The 25,649-nt window shown below is 39.3% G+C and overlaps 2 protein-coding genes across 19 annotated transcripts in view; one reads left to right on the forward strand and one right to left on the reverse strand.

Annotated features, from left to right (window-relative positions):
- Window positions 1-22,544, forward strand: part of Hipk (Homeodomain interacting protein kinase) — an 80,736-nt gene extending 58,192 nt beyond the window's left edge. For 10 of the 17 annotated variants that reach the window (XM_076519581.1, XM_076519590.1, XM_076519583.1 and 7 more), the window contains 3 exons: window positions 107-330; window positions 1,236-1,544; window positions 3,068-22,544. In XM_076519581.1, coding sequence (XP_076375696.1) covers window positions 107-330; window positions 1,236-1,544; window positions 3,068-3,266 — 732 coding nt within the window. In that variant the 3' untranslated portion in view covers window positions 3,267-22,544. The remainder of the gene's footprint in view (window positions 1-106; window positions 331-1,235; window positions 1,545-3,067) is intronic. The other 7 variants (XM_076519587.1, XM_076519585.1, XM_076519584.1 and 4 more) reach the window with 6 other exon arrangements.
- A 414-nt stretch (window positions 22,545-22,958) lies between these two features.
- LOC143258949 (protein YIPF1) lies at window positions 22,959-25,545 on the reverse strand. Of its 2 annotated transcripts, XM_076519596.1 has the most exons (5): window positions 25,417-25,545; window positions 25,013-25,335; window positions 24,506-24,888; window positions 23,409-23,589; window positions 22,959-23,281 (listed from the first exon to the last, which is right to left on the reverse strand). In XM_076519596.1, the coding sequence occupies exons 2-5, from the start codon at window positions 25,212-25,214 to the stop codon at window positions 23,082-23,084; spliced, it is 966 nt and encodes a 321-aa protein (XP_076375711.1). In that variant the 5' UTR covers window positions 25,215-25,335; window positions 25,417-25,545; the 3' UTR covers window positions 22,959-23,081. The 2 variants fall into 2 exon arrangements, with proteins under 2 accessions (XP_076375711.1, XP_076375710.1); XM_076519595.1 differs by having other exon boundaries at window positions 25,013-25,488.
- Between the last annotated feature and the right edge of the window lie 104 nt (window positions 25,546-25,649).

Raw genomic sequence — 25,649 nt, forward strand, 5'->3', positions numbered from 1 at the left:
AGCTCGTCGTAGAGAAACTCCGACAACAGGGTCCAGACCAGCACAAATTAGTTCTCATCCTTTTACCTCTGTCTTAGTAATCTTTCTTTTGAAAATTGTTTTCTAGGATGATGCCTATGACATGCATGACTACTTCTTGCAGTATGTGACCACGAGTAGCGCGCATCCTCACCTCCAAGAGCAGCATATCGTGTATACGACCGGCACGGACAAGCGGGTATCGTGGCCTGGCAAGAGGGCTGAGTACAAGCACGAGTACGTTCAACCTCCTGCTGCTCATTCGCGAGACCACCAGAAATGGGCGGTAGCGAACCCTGTGCATCAGTACAGGTGAGAATCGTCGACAGCATGTATTTTACTATACAACAAAAACTATACACACATGTACGCATACAAAGATACTAGACATTTTCCCAATCAAAGTCACACCCATCAGCATGCACCGTACACATGAACCACAGAAACATCTTAGAGACAGAGAAGTTTAGATTAGCTTCAGAGTGAGAATTCGTGCACGTAGTTATTCGAGATTGCATGTAGATTTTCTTTTTTCGAATTCACAAAACGACCAAACCGATGATCACCTGGCAGCTCGCTATTGCACAATGTCGAGACGGACTAAGTACACAGTTATCAGGGCAAGTAGACAGCATGATCTTCTCTATGTTAACATTCAACCACAGAAAAACAAAAGAACATGAACCGACAATAAAAGAAAATGAAAAGAAACGCTAACAAGAAGGATCTTTTCCACCCGGAAATTCCCAAAATTGTGTAACTTTGAGCATACATATGTATTTTAGTTTGGACATTTATCAAAATGTGGACCATCGTGATTGCCAACTAGGAAACGATTTTAAAACCAATGAAGTGTCGCTGCACAGTCCGCAACAAGACTCTATTTTTGCAAATACTTCAACAACCTTTGTGTACAAATGTTAAGTGACATTTTCTTTCTTGGACTTCTCAGCAAATTAATTTAAAGAAGTCCAGCACCTGTTCGTTTATCCACATATCCGGAAAGTTTCACAATGGCGTGAGTTTCCGAGTTGAGGATCATGACTTGCTTGAGAAAGAGTGAAAGTGAGTGAAAAAGGTTCAGGAAAAGTGCGTCGCACAGTGTCGGTTTGGTCTCTGGGTCCTCTGTTACAGAGAGACTTCTGTTACCGTTCAGTAAGTAAAGGCCGCATGGAAATCGCATAACGAAGGGTTGGATTTTGTTTTGGGTTTTGTAGGCAGAGCCAGGTGGTGGGTTCGGCAGCCCATCCGGGTCATACCCACAGCCATCATGGGCATCCGGCCCACCTGAGTCCTGGGGGCGGTGGCGGGGGCAGAAGTCCTGCAGGGGGGCCTGTAATAGGAAGTGCCCAGCATCTGGGACAACCCCTGTACCAGGAGTACGCCCATGTGCGTTCAAGAGCCCATGCCGTACCACCCCCGGTGTACGTAACCGCCGCGCCTTCTCAGGCTCAGCAGCAACAAGTGCCCACCTATCAGGGATTCACACCCGGGTGGGTACCTAGACACCTAGTTGATGCATGCATGTGTGTACCATTTATTATATTTTCGTTTTAGCTATGCGGTGCTGTCTCGATAACTGTCGCGACTTACCATCACTCACACTATGTCTCAAGAAAAGTGAATAGATCTTTGTTGAATCAACCTTGGAGCTTCGACTACTGGAGGAGAATCCATTCCTCTTAATAATTCTCATTCTCTTCAATTCTTATCAGTTCCAATTTTTTTGATAGATGTAACAAATTTGATCTATCCTCGCAACAGTTATCGAGGCAAGATCGTAGTTGTTACGTTCTCTCTACTTAGTAATGTTGTTTGTTGACCCTTATTGTGATCGTACAAGTAGATATGTTTTTTGGCAACGATCTAGAACTGTGTGACCCGTTACGCACACAATGTATCTTGTTATCTCGTTTTCTCTATCGCATGCACACAGAGAATCGCTCAATCGGATAATCGATATCCTTTAGCACTCGAGACTCGGTATTTTTCAGATCTTGAAATCGGATAATTGACACTATAAGACCCGCAAGACGCGAATTAGTTGGAGGACATTTGATAAAAATGTGTACTGTGTGCTTCAATTTTCGTTCTTATGAATTCGAAGGTCTTATTGCTTTCAATTTACTTGTAGTACATATTTTGAAAAATTTTACTTAAAAATTAGTTCCGAGGACGATCCTTTTAATCACTGTCGACCGAGTGCTTGAAATAACGAATCGAAATTAGATAAGAGACTTCTAGAAGGTACAATTATTTTATACAATTCTTGAGTTCTAAACGTAAACGATCCATAGCTATCACGTTGAGCAGAAGTCTATCGATTACTCGATTTTCGCATTAAGTGTTTAACAGAGTTCATCCAAGTATTTATTCTGTCTTCAAAACTTGAAAATTCTCGGGATTATAAATTCACCCGAATTTTATAATTGCTCAACTTTATTCTTAATAATATTTATTCTTAGTAGCAAGTGTACTTGGGTGCGCCCTTTTCAACGCTTCAGACTGTCCAAGAGACGAGCAAAAATAATTTTTGCAATATAGAAGCCTTCGAGACAAAAATAACAATTTTTGAACACTATTATGGTAGATTCACATTCTCAAAGTAAGGAAGTATACAGAAGGTATCTACACTGGATACGTTTTGTTTAGTACCAGATTTTGTATTATCTACATATATCAAACTCATCTTTTTGATACAATGACGTGTTTAATCAAAATAGGAAAGGAATTTCTTTAGAAAATGCACTTGAACGCATATGTATTTTCGTTGAGATCAAGACGCAGAGTTTAAAAAGACAAGAGATCCATGTTTATACTTTCTTTACTAATTTTTGGATTAGACTTTTGCTCATCTCTGCTCGGACAGATTGTTCTTAAAAAGCGTTCGTCACGAGCGAACCGTGAATCGTTTTAATTCGAGAGTACCAAGAATTAGAAAACGAAAAATTAAAAAAGAAAAAGAACACAATATACAAAATGTTTCATTTCCCTTTTTTTATAGAGCTTTACGAAGAGTTTCTAACGTTGATTATCCCGTTTTTTCCAGCTCGTCTCCATTAACGTTGTATGATTCTAGTCGAGCGTTGCCACCACCAGCTCATCACAGCTCGGCCAGACCGTTGCTCGCGAGTCATGCAGCGCATCCACTGCCTGCACATATGCAGCCAACGGCCGTATACGGATTGGCCCCGCTATCGCCGGCCAAACATCAATATCAACCTTCTGGTTTGTGGTTCACGGAGTAAATTGTATCTCTGTTGCGACTCGAGGCTAGAAAACGAAAGAAAGAGAGAAGAAACAAAGAGACAGAAAGAAAGAGAGAGAGACAAAGAGATAAAGAGAGAGAGAGAGAGAGAGAGAGAGGAAGGGAAAGAGAGAAACTGAAAGCAAACTATGAAGACAAAGAAGGAAAGCAAAAAAGAGAACAAAACGGAGAAAGATAAACGAAGCACGGAGTACAGATCTCACCCGAAAATTTCTAAGAGGGTGACAAAACAGAGGGATCGAGGACTAAACGAAACGAAAAAGCGCGCAGATTCCATAGATCCTACGCGTTTGAATCCTCGCGATCTTTTTACTACGAAACGAAGGGAGCGTCTCTCGATGCTGCTGTCGACTACGAAAAACCGCAATGACGTACTCGCACACTCGCAGACCTGGTAGGGCTTAAAAAGGGAAAACTGATGACAAGAAAAAATAAAAGAAATGAGGTAAGATTGACTGAACTCTCGGCGCGACACGGTCGTTCTTCAACGTTTCACTTTCTGACAATCCGTCCTAAGCAGCGATTGCTCCCTTCAGAACTGCCCGTATGGAATCGCGACTGCAACACTGTCTCGATGTTGTCGAGGAAAGAAACGAATCAGAAAAGAGAGATCAGGAAGAAATTGATAGTAACAACGTATTCCAACGCTGTCGTCGATGTTCTGTCGCGCAAATTGCGGTTTACAGGCTGCCTTTTTCGTTTCGTTTGATCCGACACGTCGGACGAGAGTCAAAGAGAGAATGAAGACAGAAAGAGAGTAGAAGCGCGACGCTGTTTCCTCAGTGAACCATTTGTATCGTTTGTATTGTTACGGTCGACGTAGGATTTTCTTCGGCTTAGACGGCGCATACTTGTAACTTGCAAACGATGGTATATATGTTATACATACCGCGAAAGAATGAGAGAGAGAGAGAGAAAGAAAGAAAGAAAGAGAGAGTGTTACCGCGCCAAAGAAAATTCAGTTTGAGTGGATTTTATGCGCGGTTTAAGCATGACTGAAAAGCGGGACTACTTTAGCGCGAAACAGCGGGCGTCATCTTTGTTGGTTTGATTGGTTTCCCTTTTTTTAATCGACCTGTGACGTTGTGACGGGGAGGATATAAGTTTGCATTTCCTTATATGATATGTCTGACGCGTATCATACACTTCATCGGTTTAATGCTCGCTGACAAGCGCTCCGCGATCGGTGATTTTTAAAGATCCCGATGGAACTTTGTTCGTGAGCGTGGCAACACGCTTGAATATTGTTTTAAGCGTTCCACTCCTTTTGGAAGAGAAGGCTTCTTCTTTGCCAATGGATGAGGGGTGGTTCTCACCTACACACGTACACAACACAAAGACACAGTGGGTAGGAGACGGAAGCGTCCGCGCGCATTGATCGATCGTGAAAATGTGTTCCGAGGTTTTCGTCTCGTTAGGTTTATTCATTCGAAGCTGTGTTAAGTATGTCGATTGTTGTGACGATTAGGTGCGGCCCATGACGTAGGGGTTGCTCGCACCCGTTTCTTTGATTTCGGAGAGGGGTGGGTAAATCGGATCAATCGATCCGGGATCAATGGTGATGTTGATCGCGCACGGTTACTTGTATTTGACAAAAGCTGTGCCTCCTCGCAGCAGCCTCACTATTTATTTTTATCGCCTAATCAGCCTTGTCGTTTAACAACCACTTGCTATTACGAGTATCATTTACCGCTACTATGATTATTACAATTAATTATTATTCACGATCTAGGCTGGCCTTAAAGATAGGAAAACACGCGGAACGGGATGACGCGGTCTCGTTCCGCCGCGCGTTTAAGTTCGTTCAGGAATGAGTTTGATTGTCCTCCTTTGTGCATTTTTCACTGGGGGTCTGATTTCTTCTAGGTTTTCGTCCGTTTCCCTTCGTGTTTCGTTTCTCTTGTCGTAAAATGTACGCATCGAGTATATTGCACAAAAACGTGTACACAAAATGCACGATCGGAGTCCGGATCGACCCGGTCAGCGTCGCACCGGTACCACAAATTTCCGCTCGGCGTACAGTACGACGTGCTTCTCCACCAGTTTACCCTGTTTCTTTTTCATGGATTTTCTTCTCCGTTCCCCCTCAGCCCCCCCCCCCCCCCCCTCATAGAATCATGTTCTTCCTTCTCACAATTTTCCACGTCGGTGTAAGAAACGAAAAGGAGCGGAAACGAGAGAGAGAGAGAAAGAGAACGATTTCCGGCGCGTTCGCGGAGGTTATGCGGACGCGCGTCAATTTGTACATAGTTACCACGATTATGGTTCTCTTCCCGCGTTTCGGTATTGTTCAGCGCATGGAACAAGGGTGGGCGCACTATTCCCCGACGTCTTGCAAAGGGAGGATCAAAACGGAGTGCAAAATAAAACTCGGAGCGGAAAGCTCAGGGGTGAGGGGGATGATATTTCTGTTTCTCCGCGTGCTGACATGTATCTCGTGGTTTTTAATGGAATGACGCTTAGGCATTGTTTTGCTAATTATTTTATATACATAGCTGTATGATAAGGCGTAAAGGGGTAGTAGCTGCGGTATGTTGATTAGAGTGATCCATGTCCAGAGTTTAACTAGAAGTATTTTACACGTAGTGCGAACGGGTATCGTACGAATGGGAGACAGAGAGAAAGAAAGATAGCGTGAAAGCAAGAAGATAGAGGATGATGAAATTTTTAGAACACGTTACCAATATCACGAAACAAAACAAAAAAAATTGTAACAAAACGAAACTGAATTTTCAACGTTTGTAACGAAGCATTAATCACGAAGTCGCTGCTGTTGTTCGCTACTGTCCGATAGTCAGTAGAGATGTTCACAGAAAAAATGATTAGGGACTCGGAAAATTCACGCAGCGCGTCCATTAATTAAAAACGCGGTCGTGATCCTCCTCGGCCGCGTTCCAACGCAGATTTAAAATTACTGTACATGTAACCAAGTCGATGTGCCTGTTTAACAAATAATCATACTTAACGTTTAATATTTACTGCAAACGGGGGAGGAGGGCGGCGAGAGGTTCTAGCATCTCGTGTCCGGGGGTTTCAGTCAGGAGAACAAAGTATAGTTACAATCAGCGCGAAGTGTTGCGCGTTCGATCGACCACAGGGTGCACGCGATTGACATCTGGTTTTCGAGAGAACGCACCTCACAGGTGTCCTCGTAGTTAACAACAACTTTCCACTAAACTTGCAAAATAACTGAACACTTCTGCGAACTATAAATTTTGTACAGCGAACGCTGTTTATTCTTATTATAAATAAACAGATGTAGTACACCAGAAGGGTTCATAAAAATACTCTGATCTGCATTTGTTCGTAAACTTGTTTTTTTCGAACAGATTTAGTCAGTGAGGATGTAGAGCAAGTGGGTTGGTCAGTTATTTTGACAATCGAGTGTCAGAGGTGTTTTCTGCTGAAAAACAGGGTGCAACCGACACGCACACACGGGCACGAGCACATTGCGCGCCTACATGTGTATATATATGTATGTATGCTTCCATATAGGTCGTAGGGGTTGTACTCGCGTAGGAGAAGCTACCTTCTGTTCTCGCCTGTGACGGCGGGAAAAAGTCATATCCTTAGATTTCACACATTCTACTACCGTAAACGGGATCCGTTGTTAATAAATAGCGAATAGTGATATAATATATGTATATGTATATGTATATATACGCGCGGGTGTGTATGTACAGAGTTCGTTTTTGTTTGTTTGTTTTATTTGTTTCCGTTCGTTCTGAATCGATGATGCATGCACAAACGGGAAACACGTATACACACGTTCACAGAGATACATACACACGAGCATTCTACACACACGGTGTACACGCATACAAGTCGTACGCATAGTCATTTCTCTACACTTCCGTTCATCTATTTCGAGCCTGTGTACGCCAGTTAGGCAGGTGTATGCAGGTGTACATGTGTCAGTAGGTAGACGTAGGCGAACCCCATTCTCAGTCAGGTTTCTCGTTCTCATCCAAAGAGCAAGTTTTGACTGACGACGCGCAGGAGGACTCTGCGGAAACGATTTTAGCCTAAGACCGCGGGTCGAGTAGATTACTATTTACTTTCATTGTATGCTCTATGTTCTACGTTATTCAGCGGGGGCGAGGACCTATAATCGCCCCCCGGTTCGCAAGTATTCGATGGGGGATCTGTTCGTCTTCTATGTTTTAGTTCACGTTTCGCTGGAGTCGGATTGCCGGTCAACTTCCAGCTAGCTAATTAACACTGGAATCGCCGAGAAAACATGTTTTCTTTTCAATGCTAAAATGATCAGTTTACTCGAAGTCTATCAACAAATTTGCTACCACCGTCATCGTTCACGAAATGTTTCATTCTTCATAAAATATTGAAAGGGTTTAACGAAGGATAATTGCGGGCATGATTCCAAAAAGTGTCACCGTACTATGATCTTAAGTAACAGCGTATGTAAAATTAGTTTGACTATATTCCTGAGAATTATAAGATCGTGGAATCGTATGTGACATTAGCGTCGAACACATTGAATCGAAAATAACAGTGAAAAATCTACAAATACTCAATTTAGCTTCTGAAGGATAAAATTTGAAAATTCAGCTGGTACATTATAAAAATATTAGCTTCGAGTTAAAAGATAATAACTTTAATCTCCAAAAAATTATTATGCTATCGTTAGGCCAAATGCGAATAAAAATAGTCCGGCTAAGCTCAAACAAATGAAATCTTGTTAGCCCTACGAACCAGTAACAATTAAGGTTTGTTAATGCTCGGTGGTCCCTGTGGTGACAGGTCCTACGACGGTGTGTTAGGTTCCCATAGGTATAGTTCGTCAGTCAGTACAAGCTCATCAGTCATGCACGGCGCAGTCATTCGTTACTTTTTAACACGCATCGTCTTCTGTATAGGATCGTAGGAGTAAGCGCGTTGCTGAACGAGTGTGTGTGTGTTTGTGTGTGTGTGTGTGTGAGAGAGAGAGAGAGAGTATCTAATTAATAAAACCGTAGAAGAAATACAGATAGATAGACATATATATATACGTACATACGTATATATCTATATATATATACGTTCGGGAGGAGAAATTATGTAAAAACAAAAATATGAAACGCAAGTATACCGTATACTGTATCGATGGTTCTAGTTGTGATATTTTATTAATTATTGTATAGTGTCAATATCTGCCCGGCGTTGTTTTTGAACAGGCTTTTCAAGATGGCCGATCGCGTACGCTTCACGGATACGCTCGCCTAATTTGCGCATCGCGTCGCTTCTGATCGGACAAATTCACTCGTTATCTTGGCTATTCAATCTTTACGATCAATATTTTTATTCATCTATCAAAGCAACTTTAATATCGAATATAGTGTCGAGATATAATCTTAATGCCCACCTAATTATCCATTTTGCAAACTCGTGTATAGATTAGAGACGGTCTGCGATAGGTTCTTGCTTCGCGTTTTATTTAAATAATGATGGTTGATTTAACGAGCGGGTATTTCCCTAATGACGCGTTTCACACGTGGCAAAGTAGCGAGCGATCCAAACGCGTACATAGACACACACGTGCACACTGAGAGCTCTATAGGGATAAAGTTATTTTAATCGTTTTTAAATTTGTACATACGTTTTCTTATCGCATCAGGGCGTGGGAGGGGGGTTTTCAACGGAGTGATTTAGTAGTCTAGGTGTAGTGCCTAAAATGTTATAATGAGATTGTGTCCAATAGCGAATTTATTTAGCGTGGAATCTCTAACGATTAGTCAGGGTGCGCGCGCCAGAAGAAACACTGTAACCACTTGGACTCGACCGGGAAATGTGGCCGCGAGGTGTTTGCAAATGAGTTTGGAGATGAGATGAAGGAACTTGATTAAGAGAAGGACTCGATTAACAAAAAGAATAATAAAAAGGCTGACGAATTCTCTGGCACGCGCATCCCGAGTCACGAAATGAGAAACGTTCGACGAACGGTTGTTTAAAGTTGAGGCGTGTCTGCTCGCGTCGGAATGGCTAGAAACGAAAACGAAAGAGAGAGAGGGGGGGAGGGGCAGGGAGGGAAGAAGAGAGAGAAAGAATGAAAGATATGGAAAAAATAAACGAATCAAAGTGACATCCACGGGATCCTGTTTCCCGATTGGATCCGTAGGATTATAATCGTTCGGGAGTAGTTCGTCCGGAACGACTCTAATTATCAACTGTAAACAAAGTAACTGACACATTTTGCGAGGATTAGATAATTTAGTTATAAATATAAATAGGAAGAGAATAACATATTTTTGGAGTTACTACTAGAGAATTGATATTGTATCGTGCTCTGTGAGTTTTTTGAGGAAAAAAGTATGGTAACAACACTGTCTGTCTTCTTGCGTTCTCTTCGTCCTTGAAATCGTCGGAATTGCTCATCACGATCGGACCACATTTACTAAATAAATAGCCCGCGTGAGAACAGGAAGGAACGAGATGCGAGAGGATGTCTAAAGAGATCGTTGTATTTAATCGTCAGTAGGACTTTGCTCACGTAGGATTAAAAACAGATTACATATAACAGTTCGCGTCGCGTTACCTGCCGCCGCCATTTTATATTCTCTTGTTCCGTTTGAAATCCGTCGATCGCGGATCCTTCGATTCCGATCGGTAATTCTCCCTCGGTTGTTCACAAATATATGTATATATATATATATATATATATAAATGTAGAACGATAACGAAAACGATGGAAGCTCGTAAATGAAGTCCGATTAGGGGAAGCAAGCTCGTGAACGATAGATCGCGCGGGTAAAACTTTAGGCTAGAATCGACGATTCAAAACCTATCTGACTGTTCTTCGATGTTCTTAATGTTCACTATTACACTTAACGGTAATGTCGCAGGTTTAATATTAAACGGTGGTACTTGTATTATATACGTTCGGTCGACTTACGCATAATGCTCTAACGGTTAAGCAATTTATTAAACGATTTAGGGGTTAATGGGAGGGGGGAGGAGGGGAGAGACGAACTCTGTGTAAAGTAGAAAAAACGCAAAAATAATTGTGTAACAAGATAGGTCACAGACACACGATAAGAATACGTCTCTACATTTACATAACACGCGCATCACCGCTTAGACGTTGTTGATCGTTAATCGATTTTTCATCTTTATGGGTGGCGGATTTTTTAGATCGGTAATTAGACCAGTCTCGGCATCGTAGATTAGTCTCCTCGGTTGGAGGAAGGATCTAGCCAGAAATTTGGTGTTCTTCAACGTTCGTGCAAGTTCTCTCACGGTATCGGTGTTCTTTCTGTTCTTCTTTCTCGTTGCTTTCTTGTTATACTTCTTCGCGACGCTTGCCAGGACGTGTTTCATGATTGTTTTCACTTTTGAACTTGCTTTAGCTATTCGTCTTCATCTAGGCGATCTCTGCCCGATCGAGCAGAGAATTGCTTCTGAACAGGTTGTTCCTTCTTCGTCGTTCGTTCGAGTTCATAGGATTTTGGAAAATATTTTCTCTGGCGTGAATATAATCGCAAACCAAGATACATAATGTCGAATTTGTCGCTTAGGCTACGCGCGCTTCACTTCGCACGTCGAACTGTCAATCGAGAACAGAGACTCTAGACAGCGTGAAAATATTGTAACATAAAAAAAAGTATATAAACGCCGGGTAATAATAGAGAAAACTGAATCGTAAATGAAGTTAACTCGCAGGTCCGGAAACAAAACCTCGTAATTTAGAAGTTTATACGATTCTACGGATAAGCCGTACTTGCTGTTACTGGTAAAACTACTCGCTGTACGGCTATACTATATATATATTATATATATTTGTACCATAATAATGAATGTTCGTCTTTTGTGTATTTTCATTATACTATGATAGTAGTAGCGCCATTTATACTATTATTACTAATAATCGTTCTAACAACGTTGTGGTCGAGGACGAAATATTTTTTCGCGTCGATGTCGTGCGGAGGTAGTTCAGTTCGAGTTTCTCGGTTCTCGATTTTTCTTCTATCGATTCTCTTCTGCTCCGATTGGAAAGTTCCTTCGATCCTCCGCGACGACAGCGATTCGCATATGGTATTCTTCTTCGAAGGCATTCGTTTCTAATTTCATTTTGAAAACAGTTCCAACAGTTTCAAATTCTTCAGGATTAAACTTCGTTTCCTTTCTTCTCTTCTACTCAGTTTTCGAATGTCTTTCTGCGAAGAATTTTCGTAGCATTGCCTTACTGGTATATATTACTATCGATATGTATAATAATTACACACGTACACACACAGAGAGAGACACACACGAACACGCGCGCGCGCATACATACCCACACGGACCACGTCCAGTACACATGACACACGCCGAGTGAATAAGTCGTTCGTGCCGTCGATTAAATATACTGTTTGCCAAACTTCTTTATCCGGTTATACGTACGGACACAGCTGTATAAATGTATAAATTATATTAGCCGCTATGATTCGAGTTCGCCGGTGCTTCGACGCTTCTTTGTCGAATCGAAGCCTAACGAACTGCTACAGAGACGCTTCGGAGACTCCCACGTTTTATACTGGTCCGATAAATTCGTTAGTTTCTGCGATCGGACTGTGAATTTTTATGGAATCATTTTTCCGTAGTTTCTTCGAACAATAAAAAATCACTGAAACGAGAATCCTTATGATTTCTGTAAAACGAAAAGAACGTGTCAATCTAAAGCTCATAATTTTGAAAAAATGCTCTAACGATTTGTATAAAACGAAAAAGGTGTGCTTGTTTGAAGCAATGTGTTGCGCTAACACTGATCCTCGCAGTTTAAAAAAAGATAACATCCATCTGGTACATAATTACACGATTTAAAAATCGGTTGAATCACTCTGCGACTGAATGAGAGAATAAAACTATATCAGAAACAGCTTAAAGTAAAACAAAAAATGATTCGAAGTGTAAAGTTACAGCGTTTTTCGCTTTCGTCGGCCGAGACATGAAAACTTCGGAGTCCATATTGAAACATCATGCGTCAAAAGCAGAGTCAACCATTCGACGTATTTTTTCTATGAAAAAGTCAATTCTGAAGCTGGTCAAGCGCGGCGATCTCGAAAATCAGCGGCCACTTCGTACGACCACGCATCTAGCGACACTTATAGTTAACCCCGATCGTCCGCCATTGTGGCGGCGACGCGAATAAAATGAAGTTTCTAAAAGGGCGGTATCTAGTGTAAAGAAAACAAAATAAGGAGGAGGAGTTTAGAAGCAGCATAAGAAAACTAAAAAAACAAAACAGAAACATGATAGGTGAATGGAAACAAAAAAATGTTTTTTAAGCTTTCGCAGGAAGTCTGTCTCACAAAGTATTAAAAACTCTCAGGCTGCGCCGATTGTTCTCGCCGGTTTGCGAATATGTTCTGCACACGAGGCGCACAGTCGCGGAGTCGATGATGGTGTTCGAGGACGTCCGAATCAGGCGACCTCGTTGCTGACAAAACTATGTTCGAAACGATTTCATCCTCGCGCGACTCCCTTCACGATTTTTCATTTCAAATTCCGTGAACGGCCTGCGATCAAATGCGACACAATCGTAACTAGTCGATCGATTTGTTTACCAGTAGAGCGTGCCTTATACCGACGATCCATCCGGGATCGGTTCTGGACTTGTTTCGATCGGACGAACCCATTTCCAGCGTACCAATAATTGTTTTCCGACTACGGACTTTCTGCGTTCAAGACAACATAGATGCAATGCGAAACAGCGAAATCAGACGAATTTAAATTGTTTCGAACTTATCGAAATGATCATCGAGCACTGTTTGGGTCGATTTCGTGCCAACGTTAACCCTTTAAGCCAGTAAGTTAATTGTGGGAATTTAGTTGCTATTGTTGTAACTCGTTTGAAATTGTATAAAACGAAAGTGCTTCATATTCACATTGTAAAGGTATATTAACCGTGATGATAGAAATTCGAATCGCCGCAATCAATATGGCTGACGTATCGTATAAGCACATCCAACTGGCTTGAAGAGTTAATTACAATTTTTCTTGCTGAGATACGTAAATTATTTATACGTAAATTTCGAGATGATTGAAAAGTCATTTAATAGATTACAAATTGAGAGACACTAATTTCAATCATGAATTAATAACTTTCCTTGGAATTGTAAATAGGTAACACACATAGCCAAAATTTCTGAACAGTGCAAAAGACCTAGAAGAGGAATAGATTGGTGTCTAATTATTTCTTATGACCGATGAATGTGAGTTCTGTTTCGCACGGAGATACGCAGCCCAGTAATTTTTCTTGCCTTGGTCGTCGACGATCTCCTCGAACACCATCTATTATATATGTATATCGATATAAATATGAATATACATATATATCTATACATAGATATACATACGTGCATATGTAATTAACGAGAAAGAAAAAGAGGAAACAAAGATATCGGATTGCTGAGCGCGTGCGACGAATTATTTCAGGGGCCGACCAGAGTACAAAGCGTAGGTTTAGTTTGGTCCCGGAAATATTTCACGCACGCAAACGTCCGGGGATCGATGTCGTCGTCGAACACTAATTAACGGGGTTAATACCGATTTTCAAAACGATTTTCAACACTCACGTTCCACAGAAAATAAATGAAAGATCGAAAGAAAGGGAGAGAAGAAAAAACGAGAGACGGTGCGCACTTGTGACCGAAGGAAAAAAAAAGCGTGAAAAACTAAATGAAAATTCGTTAGACCGGAAGTCCGTCAGGGTTTCCGGCGTTGCGTCGACCGATGCATCGGGCCCCGTCGTATGTGTTTGGCTTCTTTTGTATCCGACAATAAAACGGAGAACGGAATGCGGGGGCGGGCGCAGCCGCTGTCGATGCGTGTCGCGAGCCTCGCCGCGAATCAATTAACCAGAGACAAATCAAAAGTACTTAGGCTTATAAACGTATCCCGACCGACCATTCGTTACCCTGATCAATCCAGCACCATCGGTCCACGCGATTAAATACAATCGATGCACCAAGGCTCGCATCTCGGTCCACGCAACGGTCCTCGGAGCCCTTTCGCTCGAGACACCCGGTAGATTCGTTCGAATTTTAAGTCTTTGCAGTTCTACTTATTTGACTGATTTACTTAAGTTTGTCAATGATGATACGATTATACCGAATTCAAGAACAATTTTGATGATTTTCAATCGTTCTAACAAGTGAGTTAGTCATCTTATGATTGTCTAAATTTGTATATAGAATGAGTTTATCTTGTTGTGAAATATTTTTCATTAGATTCTATATAATTTTTCTATCTTGTCGCATGATTTTGTTTTATATAATAAAATCAAGATTTCTAAGTTCATTTGTGATTTAAATTAATAATGTTCGGACAACCTAATACATAGAGAGATGTAATTAAGTTGTGTTGGGTGCAATTTATGAAATGAGATAAAAAGAGATACATTTTTTGTGTTATTGAAGCTTGTGTACACTGTAATGTCACATGATAGAGTTAAAAAGTAGGCATACTTCAGAAGCACAATTTTTAAGTAAAATATCGATTTTATATTCAAACAATTCGTTTAATTGTAATTCTTACGAAATTGATTAATTCGGAATTTTATGATTCTCAATTTGTTAAGAAAGACAAATTTGAGGCAGCTGTATGTTTGAAACTTTTTATCCTTAGATCGATACTCTTTCAGCTCTAATTTCAAAGTAAACTGTATTTGCTTCAGCTCTTTAAGACTTGGCGACTAATCTTCCAACTATTCAGTTCAGAAATTATATAGATTGGAAGTAATTTTTATAGTGTACACAGGATTCAATAATTCAACAAACACAATGTATTGGAGTTTCAAGAGAATTGCATGTACTTGCAGAGTAATTCAAACAAATTCAGTTTTCTCCTCGAGGCTATTCTGTTACAGCAACAAGACTAACATAACGTCATTTTTCGAAGAACAATAGGATAAGCAGTCCTATTATATTAGCAAACATAATCTCTTTAAAATATCCTCCAGTTCACCTGTATACATAAAACAACAACGTAAAACAAAATTTTTCCTCACACAAAATAATAAGTCGAAACATACCCAAAAAAAATTTGAATTCCTTGTAGAAATAATCAAAATTAAAATTACTTCGTATCCAGACATGTTCGATCCCACTTTATAGCAAAGAAATTGTATTGCCCGCAAAACTAAAAATTATTTAAATATACCAGAATTAATTGTCCTCGAGGAATAAACAAAATTTTTCATCTACTAAAACATCGATGTACCGAGTGTCTCGCCCGAAAGGTTCCCTTTCTAGAGAACACACGGAACACGTAATTGTCTAGGTAACCAAAAAATTCTAATCTCATCGCGGTGCAGCTCGCGGCTACCATAAACGCTCGAGAAGGCAGTTGTCAAAGAACGTGGAAAAACGGAAGCAAGATCGTCAGAATTCTCTCGTTGTTTTGATAGCGTCGAGTTGCGCGTTCTTCCGATAACAGGGGTCTTACAACTAATCGGTGACGACTTACTTAAACGAAACGTCTCTGAATTTTTAAGTCGCGCACCCGCATTTAGATGGTGCATATATCCTTGGGGACAAAAAGTCTATTTGATATTTATATTTTAATATACACGGGCCGATTATATTTAGTGTATTGTAATTATTGAATATTAACTGATAGCCCCGGCATCTGCTCGTCCAGCATGGCGGCCTCGTCGTTCGCTCCGCCGGAAGTTGAAGATCGGAGAAAAGATCGGAAAGGAAATAATCGCACGAGGCCGGTTCTCGATGGACGAGCGGGGTCGCCGGCGTTAAGAACCACGATTTTCTGTATATTACTGTAGTATAATAATCAAACACTAAAGACTAATGCTTAAGGTGATCGTCGGAGAGCTTCAAATGCCTCTTCGAAGCCGCGTATAAGTGTATTTGAGATATTACTATATGCAAAAAAACCTGAAAGATCGAGTACGAGGGGAAAAAGAAGAAATAAATGAAAAAAACCCGAAAAAAAAGTTATGAAAAGTACGAATGCGAAAATAAAAAACATTTTGCTACGGAGCGATAGAGAGAGGAGTGAGAGAGAGAGAGAGAGAGAGTGAAAGAGAGAGAGAGAGAGGGGTACACGCAGCGATACAGGCGTTTCACTGTGTTTTAAATGGTTAATAAATGCAGATGTCCGTGTTATCCGCTCGGACACTTTTTGAACTGAGTTCGCTGTGTTACGGCTCCATTCTTTATCATCTGCGTTTCTCCTTCATTTACGCTTCTTTCGCGAGCACACGCACACATCATGCGCGTTCCATTTCCAAGATACACTGGCCTACAAAAACTCCCGATCGCATAAATTTTTCGCTTTGAATTGCAAACAAAAAGATTTACAATTTTGTACTTTGTCATTATTTGAATCATTATGATTCGTTGAGAATGTGTATTCAATTTTATTTACGAGGACAAACGTTGGAATGAAAGTAGCACAAAATTTGCATAAATCCAACCTTGTAACTTTTGTGGGGTCGTGCAAGCCAGTCACTTTCAATATTAGGCAATTCTAGAGTATAAACTCTTATCGACGCTTCCGTTGAGGCTTGATTAAACAAACAAAATTCAGAGCTCGGTGTGTTTTAGAGATTACTGTAGCCATCCGTTAAAATTTGCAACTAATTCTAGAGAAAAATTACTAGACTATTAACATTGGTATAATTCTAATGAATTTAACATCAGTTTGAGATAACTTAAATGAAAGTATAACAATTCCTGTAATTGGAGCAATGTTGCAATGCTGGCTGATTCGATAATCGTCGAATGAAATGCAATAATAGGTACTGGCTGTTTAACATTGGCCATGCATTCGATGCATTCTCTGCATTGCTTCCGGCATACAAAGTAGAAATCTATCTGGTCGGAAGCTTTTACGATCCACTGTACATCTGATCAACGCCTGTCGCATCATTTATGATACCTCGGGATACTTCTCGCTCCACAAGTCTTTCTCCTACCGTACGTATGCTCGAAAACATCAGAAGGATAATAAACACCCTGACAGAAATTGCTTTTACAAAACTTTTAGCAGCGATACATATACACAAAGTTTCGGTACTGAGATAAAAAGAAAGTACAGACTATAAACTAGATATATAGCGATTTTATAAAATTACTTTAACACACGAACGGAGAACCTTTCTGACGAAAATATAACTGAGTACATATAGTTCTCTATAGACGTTAATGAAACATGTGAAAATTTCAATTAATTATCGGAAACTAGATAGTGTCAAATAATAGTATTCATACTCGAGATACAAATGGACTCGAGCCCCACCGTCCGAGTATTAAAGAGCACTTTTACATCTGGATAAAATTTCATTTGAATTGAAAAGGCTTGGAGGTGTGCCAACTCTAAATAAATTTAATTTTCAAAGAATCGATTTTGTAATCTTGCTATATTTTGGTCACAGACTGTACTAAAACACGGAGTTACCCTTCACAGCGCCGAAAAATTAAATCCAAATTACGCTCGAAGCTTTGTTGAACACAATATATTCAACCGTTACTTGCAAGTGTACCAATATATACTTAACAATATAAAAATGGAAGAACTTGTTTCTTGTATATTAAACTGGCTAGAACAGACGCTTGCCGCGTAAAGATCGCATGTTCACTACTGATGTCTCACGCTCGAACTAAAGATGATAATATAGAACACCCCTTTCTTTCTATGTTTTTATTGCACTAAACATTCTCGTTCCAAAACTCAGCTTTCTACAAAAAGAACACTGTTAGCCACCTTTCCAATTGCTATCATGATATCTCGGATAATCATTGGACCGTGTATTTTATGCAACTACGACAAAAATGAATAGATGAAACATAAAACGCTACAAAGACGTCAGAGCAATTAAACAAAATTGCTACACTATCACTTCGGCTTATTAAAACTATAAGAGGGAAAAATTCATTTTTACAATTGGCTTAAGGAATATTTATTTTTCGCAAAGATCCGCAGTTGCATAATCGCATACCAACACTTTCTGCATTCTATAATCTTTGTCGCCATTATTCGCGGTGTTGCAGCAGAATATTATCAGTACCGTTCGAGAACAGGTATCGGCGAAACTATGTTTGTCCTGATCGGTGGCGAATCGTTTTGAGAGTTCGAAGCGCGCAGGTCTGGAAGTGAAGGCTTTTGAAAACAGAGTTGACTGCGCGTGATTTACCGTACCTGTTACTAATTAAGTCCGCAATCAAAAACGTGTTCGAGGCTGAGTGGAAAGTCGCATCCTTCCTTTTTTTAGGAACCCTCGAACGCGATTTTTACAGTCCACGTGCGAGTGTATGCTCCTTCAGGATGCTTTTAGCGCGGTGTAATTAAAACGATGCGTTCAGAGAGCCCTTTGCGACCACAATGAGTAATATCGATCTCTTAGGGCACCGTTGTTACTGTAATAGAAACACAGAGAACGCAGATTTGTACGGTAAACCGTAGTTCTCGGTAGTTTTCATGTTAAACCATTTTTCGCTGACGTGTGGCAAGAGAATTTTTACCCGAATTAATCTTTTGGTGCATTCAGAACATAAAAATGACGATTAAGAAATCAATCAACAATTGATACTTTCACTATATAAAGACGAAAGCTTCTGCAATTTAGAAAGTGTTTATAATGAATATTCCTTGTAATGTTTGTTTCAGTGGAGAACATTTAATTGCCATCTTGAATGACTGCTTTCAAAGTTGATTCGTCGTAATTAGTGAACATGAGTATTTGTAACTGTAACGTCCCACGAAACATTTTTAAATGTCGAATAATTCGGTAAAGGCTGTAATAAATAAAATCGTAGGTGTGTCGCTTGGTACGGTATCGTTACCACATTAATTTCTGCACAAGCAGTTGTGAAAATATAGTTCTCTAAATGAAACGATGTAAAGAAATATCACTAGTTAAGGGATAAAACATTCGATTCTCCGTAAAACCTTGAGAATAGTGACTGCAACTCGGTTGAATTCCACTGTTTCCCCAGATAGTAGGATAACATATCACAATTGCTGCGAAGGCTTGCTAGCGAGACTCACGGAAACACACGGAAATCAAAGCATCGAAGGAAAAGCTTGCATTACCATAGACGTTCGTCGTTTTTCGAGAGTTCACCTAGATAGTACAACAAAGAGTAGAAGTTCCTTGCCGACCTGTTAATGGTTGGATTTCATTAATTAGGATAGCGAAACAGGACAAGCGTAGCCGATCGGAGAAAAAGTAGAAACGATTCCGCGATAGTTCGAGTAAACGAATCCTGTTTTTTTTTTTTATTTTTTTTAGTGGAGTTCCAGGCGAACATGCTTGCACACAGAAGTGCGTAGACCTTCTGAAAACGATAGTAGAACGAACAAAACGAGACGAGAAGGACCGCAATCCTTGTCCGCTTGAATTGCGCCGTTGATTTCATCCAACCACGTTATAGTTTCCCAACCTAAAGTCATCTTTTAAATTCAAATTTCTGTAATCGAAATTTTCGAACGCAGTGAAATTGAAAAACTTCGTTAATTCGTCGAGCCTAATTGGAAGTAAAGTGAACGCAGTGACCAGAAATTGTATGCCCCCGTTGGGAAACTATGTGCAACGTGATCGAGTGAACCGCAAAACGATCTTCGTCGATGATCCGACGTAGAGATCAACGTACTGTCTAATCATGCGACTGAATAATCAAAGAACTATTGTAATATCGCGTACCACGGTAGAACACGATAGTCTACGATTGTATAAAAAGAAGTATAACGTTAATGAGCAATGTTACTCGCGACGAACATATGTATAAATGTACACCCGCAACGATCGATAAAACCAGGGTAAACGCTGACTATTATCCTATGTCTAACTTTTTTCCATTTTCGTGCGTCGCTGTGTAAACGATGCGTTCGCACTTGACGAGAGAGAGTTAGAGAGAGAGAGAGAGAGAGAGAGAGAGAGAGAGAGAGAGAGAGAGAGAGAGAGAGAGTGGAAGAGGGAAATGTATGATCATGCGACGATAGTAACGACAGCTATAAACACACAGTCTATAGTAACATACAGTCTATAAACACTGTTGGATCGGTGGAAGAGGAGACTTCAAATTCTTGAAGTCAAATTCTTTTGTAAAACGCTTTGGATTCAGCTGTTCTGGCGGTTAGGTGTATCGTGGGATGCTTTCCAATTTATCACGTCGACTGACTTTTCAAAAATCTGTGAGCGGTAGTCGTGACTAACTTGCATGTTTGTAGCGACTGAACATGCGATGCCGTTCGAAAGAAAAATTCGACAGTCTTCTTGTTCTTTGACGATGTTTCAGTATTTTTACTTGGAAAGCTAAGTTAATATTCGGTTGAACATTCACATGGTGTCAATTCGAATTAATGTACAAAGAGAAACAGGCATGAATCATAAAGTTTCGATTAAGACTTCAATTCCAGAATTATATAGTCCTCTAGCTTCTTGTTAGTGTTTAAGTACCTTCACCTAGAATTAAAGTTAAGAATTTTCATCGCACTGCTGTTCTTTCGAGAATTGTGAATTGAAGTGAATGCAACAACCATAAAGCTTTCTTTGAGAGGACTGCAAATAAAATTTCATGTTCCGGTCTCGAAATTACGAGTCCCAAGTGTGGTGAAACATTTTCGAACGGTGGAGTATATCGCAGCTTACGGTGCGATTTGTACAGAGTTTAAACGATTTCGAGTCCGATCTACAATTGGACTATCGTTCCACCGAACCAACATGATCGACCATTGTCCCATGTAGCTGGCTCGCGTGTACATGCTAAGAGAATCAAGACTACCGGTAAAAACACGAGAAAGAAAGCCAAGAAAATGAGGAGAAGATGCGCAAAAGTAAACGCCGTAGACTGTCATAGATTTACGTCACTCGTTACTGCTCCTGCCTATTCGCAATCTCGTGACTGTATAAATATCTTGTGTACACAAGTTGGACCAAGTCGTTGTGAGCGCTAGGCCGATTAATTAAAATTAGAGGCGCTTCCGGCCGATTTCGTTCGTCGTCGAAACGCTCGCCGGACTACGTTCGAATCTCTCGATACCATTCCCTAGCTTGCATCAATTATCGTCAACGATTGGACGCAATTTAATTAAGCGATTCTACTGTCTGTGGCAATCACACTTATCAAGGAAGGGAGACCCTTCACTACTGCAAGAAATAAAAATCTTTATTGAAAGTCAAAGAGCCAGACTTTGACCATCTACACAACATTGAATTTTTTGCCACTGAAAAATTTTGCTCATGAATCAAATTTAACATTTACTATAATACATTGCACATCAATTTATTTAAGGGTTTATGTGATACTGCGAACTTATCAGAGTTTATGAACTAGTAGCGGATAGCTTCTAACAGCTGTAAGAGAACAACAATTTTATCCACGATTCAAAATTGATACGACAATATGGGTAATGCAAATTTGTTTAGAGGATTACGAGATTCTAGAATATTGATAAAATTCCAAGTATCTAACAGCTACTGGCAGATGCAACGAACTATTATCCTGTCCACAAAAATTTTGCTACAGTTATAACTGAATAGAAATTTGGTCGGCAATCGTGTAAATCGTCTAAATGAGAATGATGCAGTCTACAGGAGATAAAGTCGAGATCTGTTCGAACCTCTTGAATTTTGTACCCGCGAAGCTCACATCGACAAGGCTCGAAAAACCGGAAGACTTCGTAGACAAAGTGTTTGCTAACTTTTACCGATGTTACCTCTCGCGAGTCGCTTTCTTCACCTTTCGATACAAAGAGAAAGCAATTTGCAATTAGTTCCGACGGCGAGCCCGTGACACAATGATCCTTCTTAGCGGATGTAATGTTACACACTTTGTAAAGCACTCGTTTACTCTCGGGTACCAGCGCCTACTCAGATCTTGGACTAATTAACTCAACATTTACATTCGCCAAGACGTTAATATCGCATTCTTTGTAAATATATATATACACGTATATAATATAATATGATATAATAATGTTGAACGGCGAGAAAATTACTACTGTCATGGTATATATATATATATTGATAGATTGACGATAATAACAATAATGTAATGATACTACTACAAAGTGAATGTTGCCTTTTGTCATATTGGTTAATCGTAACGAGGAATGAAACAAAAGTATATTGATGATCTACGTACGATTGTATTAACGACGACTAAATAACGATTACTATCCATTGTATTACGAGTATTAATTAACGATCGCTGTGTATATGGAGGTTCGTACGATTGTAAATTGATATGTGTCGCGTTGATGTGTAAACGCGTCCCCACACTAATAAGGGGGCTGTGAAAATAAATCAACCATGCACTTTCTTGGTTTCCTTTATTTCTTGTCACACACAATCTCTTCAATTACCAGCAATGATTGCATACTCCCTTAAAAATTAAAAATCAACAATTAAGGAATTTTATGAACCAATACGTTATCAATAGCACAGTCTAATCAATTCTATTGAGATCTATCTGTAGAAGAAAATTATAGTACTTTTCTCATGTATAGTCCTCAAAAATATCTGCTTTATTTATTATTGTATGAACAATTTTCTCGGGATAAAATTGTACTATTCAAGGTCACTATTACATTTATCACTGGATATAGTGTAACCTTGTCATGAGAAGTTTTTCCGTGCAACAATAAGTAAAGCAGATATTTAGGCGATCCCATTTAGCTGAAACACTCTGTAGGTATAATTGAGTCTTTTCTAAATAAATAACAACGACTAGAGTTTCATAAAATTTCAATTATCCTCGTTTATTCTTTGTTTCACAGATATATTTAGTATAAATACTGCCTTTACTTGCGCGAAGACGGAGTTAGTCTTACTGACGAGACTCAACGGTTATCAAAGTTAGCTGGAAGGACTGGTAAGAGTTTCTACTATCTGTCCTATCATCTTTGCTGTCAGTGCGGTTGGTTCCTGTGTGTGGTTCACTGGAATTGAATTGACGTCCTTGTTAGATGGCATGTGGAAAAAATACAGTCTGAATCCCACTGCCAGCAGGATGTGTAGTCCAAGGATCACTGCTATGTAGATCACCCTGTATCTTCCTAAAAGTTGATAAAAAATTAACTCATTGAAGATGAATAAATCTGCAATCAAATAACATTTTTCCCCAGTATACAAAGGATTAAAGTTTATTTCTCAGTATACTATAGAATTATTTCTGCATTTCACCTGCGATAACAGGCAGCAGAGATCTCAACAAGACTCCACCAGAAAGGAAGGTTGCTAGTATAACTAAACTCCATTGTAACCATTGAATTTGTATTGTCCAGAGAAAAGCTACTGGAATGTAGATGGCCAGAGAATATCCATACAAACACAAGATTTCTAGAAGTCCAGGTGTTGCATACGACTGAAAATAATTTTATTTTAGTTCTTTCGTGATATAAAGAATTCTTAGATAATAAGTAGTGATGAGATTTGTATCGCTTCGAATCGATACGAATCTGTAAAATGGCGTAAAATTCGAATTGAAAACCTTTGAAAGTCTCGATTGTCTTGAAAATCTTGATTGTTTTAGAAATCTTAATCATCTTGGAAGTCTTACAATTCTTGAGAATTTGAATGAGGTTTAATAGCTTACATACTTTAATGTCTTACATACTTATATGATGCGTATTACGTATATATTTACATAATATACATAATATATTTATTATATATATGTATATATAATTTCTTTTTGTATACAAATTTTATGTTGACATTCTGTTGGCCAAACAGTACTAAAATCGTATTTAAAGTTAATATATTATTGCATGTAACAAAAAGTTAAGTAAAAATAAATATTAATAAGTAATACAAATATTTTTATTATATCTTTTGCCTTTAAAAAATTCTTTTTGCGAGATACCAATGTGAGAGGACAAAACAGAATTAACTTCAGGTATTTTACGAAATTGAGATACATTGTTATATTGGTTTTCTTATTATTATGGTGGATATCAATATCTATTAATGTACATAACTTTCTGCTAAATAATTTATAAATTCATTTCGTGTTGAATATTCGATACTGATATTCTTGCCTTGAGTGCCATTTGAGTCACTTTCCAATCACACGTGGCAGCAGTATATGGCTTACTTTATTTTAATAGATTGTAATACCTGTCTGTGATCCAATGATGCGTCTTACCGACATTCTTAAGACTTTCAAGACCCTCAAGACGATCATGACTTTCAAGAGTTTCTTAACATCGAATCACTTTGAATCTATGTTGCATCATGATTTGAAATCCCACCACTAATGATAAGAAAACATGTCCAACCTCTATCAATTCCTCTTCAGTATTCCTGACACTAGTAGTCCATTTTAAAGCACCCCATAGTGTAAGGGGCAATAACCATGCGTATAAAAATATACAAGTGGCAGCATGGGACACAATGTGGAAATCATACCTCCAGTGGTATTTGCTTGAATTTGCTGTTTGCAAGTAATCAGCTATGTTCCCACTAACAGCTATAGAAAATACCAACGTGATACAGATCCAAAACGGACCATATAGATCTGGATTAGGTCTTATATGGGATATCAAGTAGTTTTCACTGCCATGTGGAACCATGGACCTTTTGATTCTCTCTACAACATCGTTTGTGCTCACATTGAAGAACTTTTGATAGTACTCTATCGTCCAAAAACTGTGTGATGTGGCTAAAAACAGTGTAAATAAATATGGCTAAAGATTTGTCCATGAACAGCTGATAGCTCGAGATACACTGACAGTAGATAGAAAACAGTCGTTTAATGTTAAAAATATAATTAAAAAAATAAGAACCTTCAGATTTATCTGGCATTCCCTGAAGGTCTTCCATAATACCGATACCAGTCGGGTCATTTGATAGGTTATTGAAGCCTTGATGACTAGAAGTGTGGACGTGTAATTGTGCTTGATCACCAGTTCCTCCATGGTTTATCGAAGGGAAATCTTGGAAGGAGATGAACTGTGATTCACTCGGTTGCGTCTGACTTCTATCCATTGTTGTTTATTCTTTGTGATACTTTCCTTGGCTATTTGACAATTGACGGACGTATACGCATCTTAGAATTCCACCATACTGCCAGGTTCGCTGATAAGAAGTTATTTGCATGACCCGACATCTACAATTTTACACCGACTTATCACTTGCGGTTTATCGATTTTTCGACGTGATTTTGAGTTTTCTTTTAAATAAAACTGACCTAAAACAAAATACGATCTTCTAGCTTTAATTTAAGTTCGCACGGAGATACATTTTAAAATCAACTCGAAACGACCTCTTGAAGTCCAATAATTTTTTTTCTAGTTATGAATCACACAGGGTTCATGATTTGTTCGACATGATTTTATATAAATTAAAGCGCGATCTTCCAACTCAAACTGAAGCCCTCGAAAGTTAATTAATTATCACGAAAAAGTATTTAAAAATTGATTC

The sequence above is a fragment of the Megalopta genalis genome, chromosome 3, assembly GCF_051020955.1.
Source record: "Megalopta genalis isolate 19385.01 chromosome 3, iyMegGena1_principal, whole genome shotgun sequence".
Classification (NCBI taxonomy): domain Eukaryota; kingdom Metazoa; phylum Arthropoda; class Insecta; order Hymenoptera; family Halictidae; genus Megalopta; species Megalopta genalis.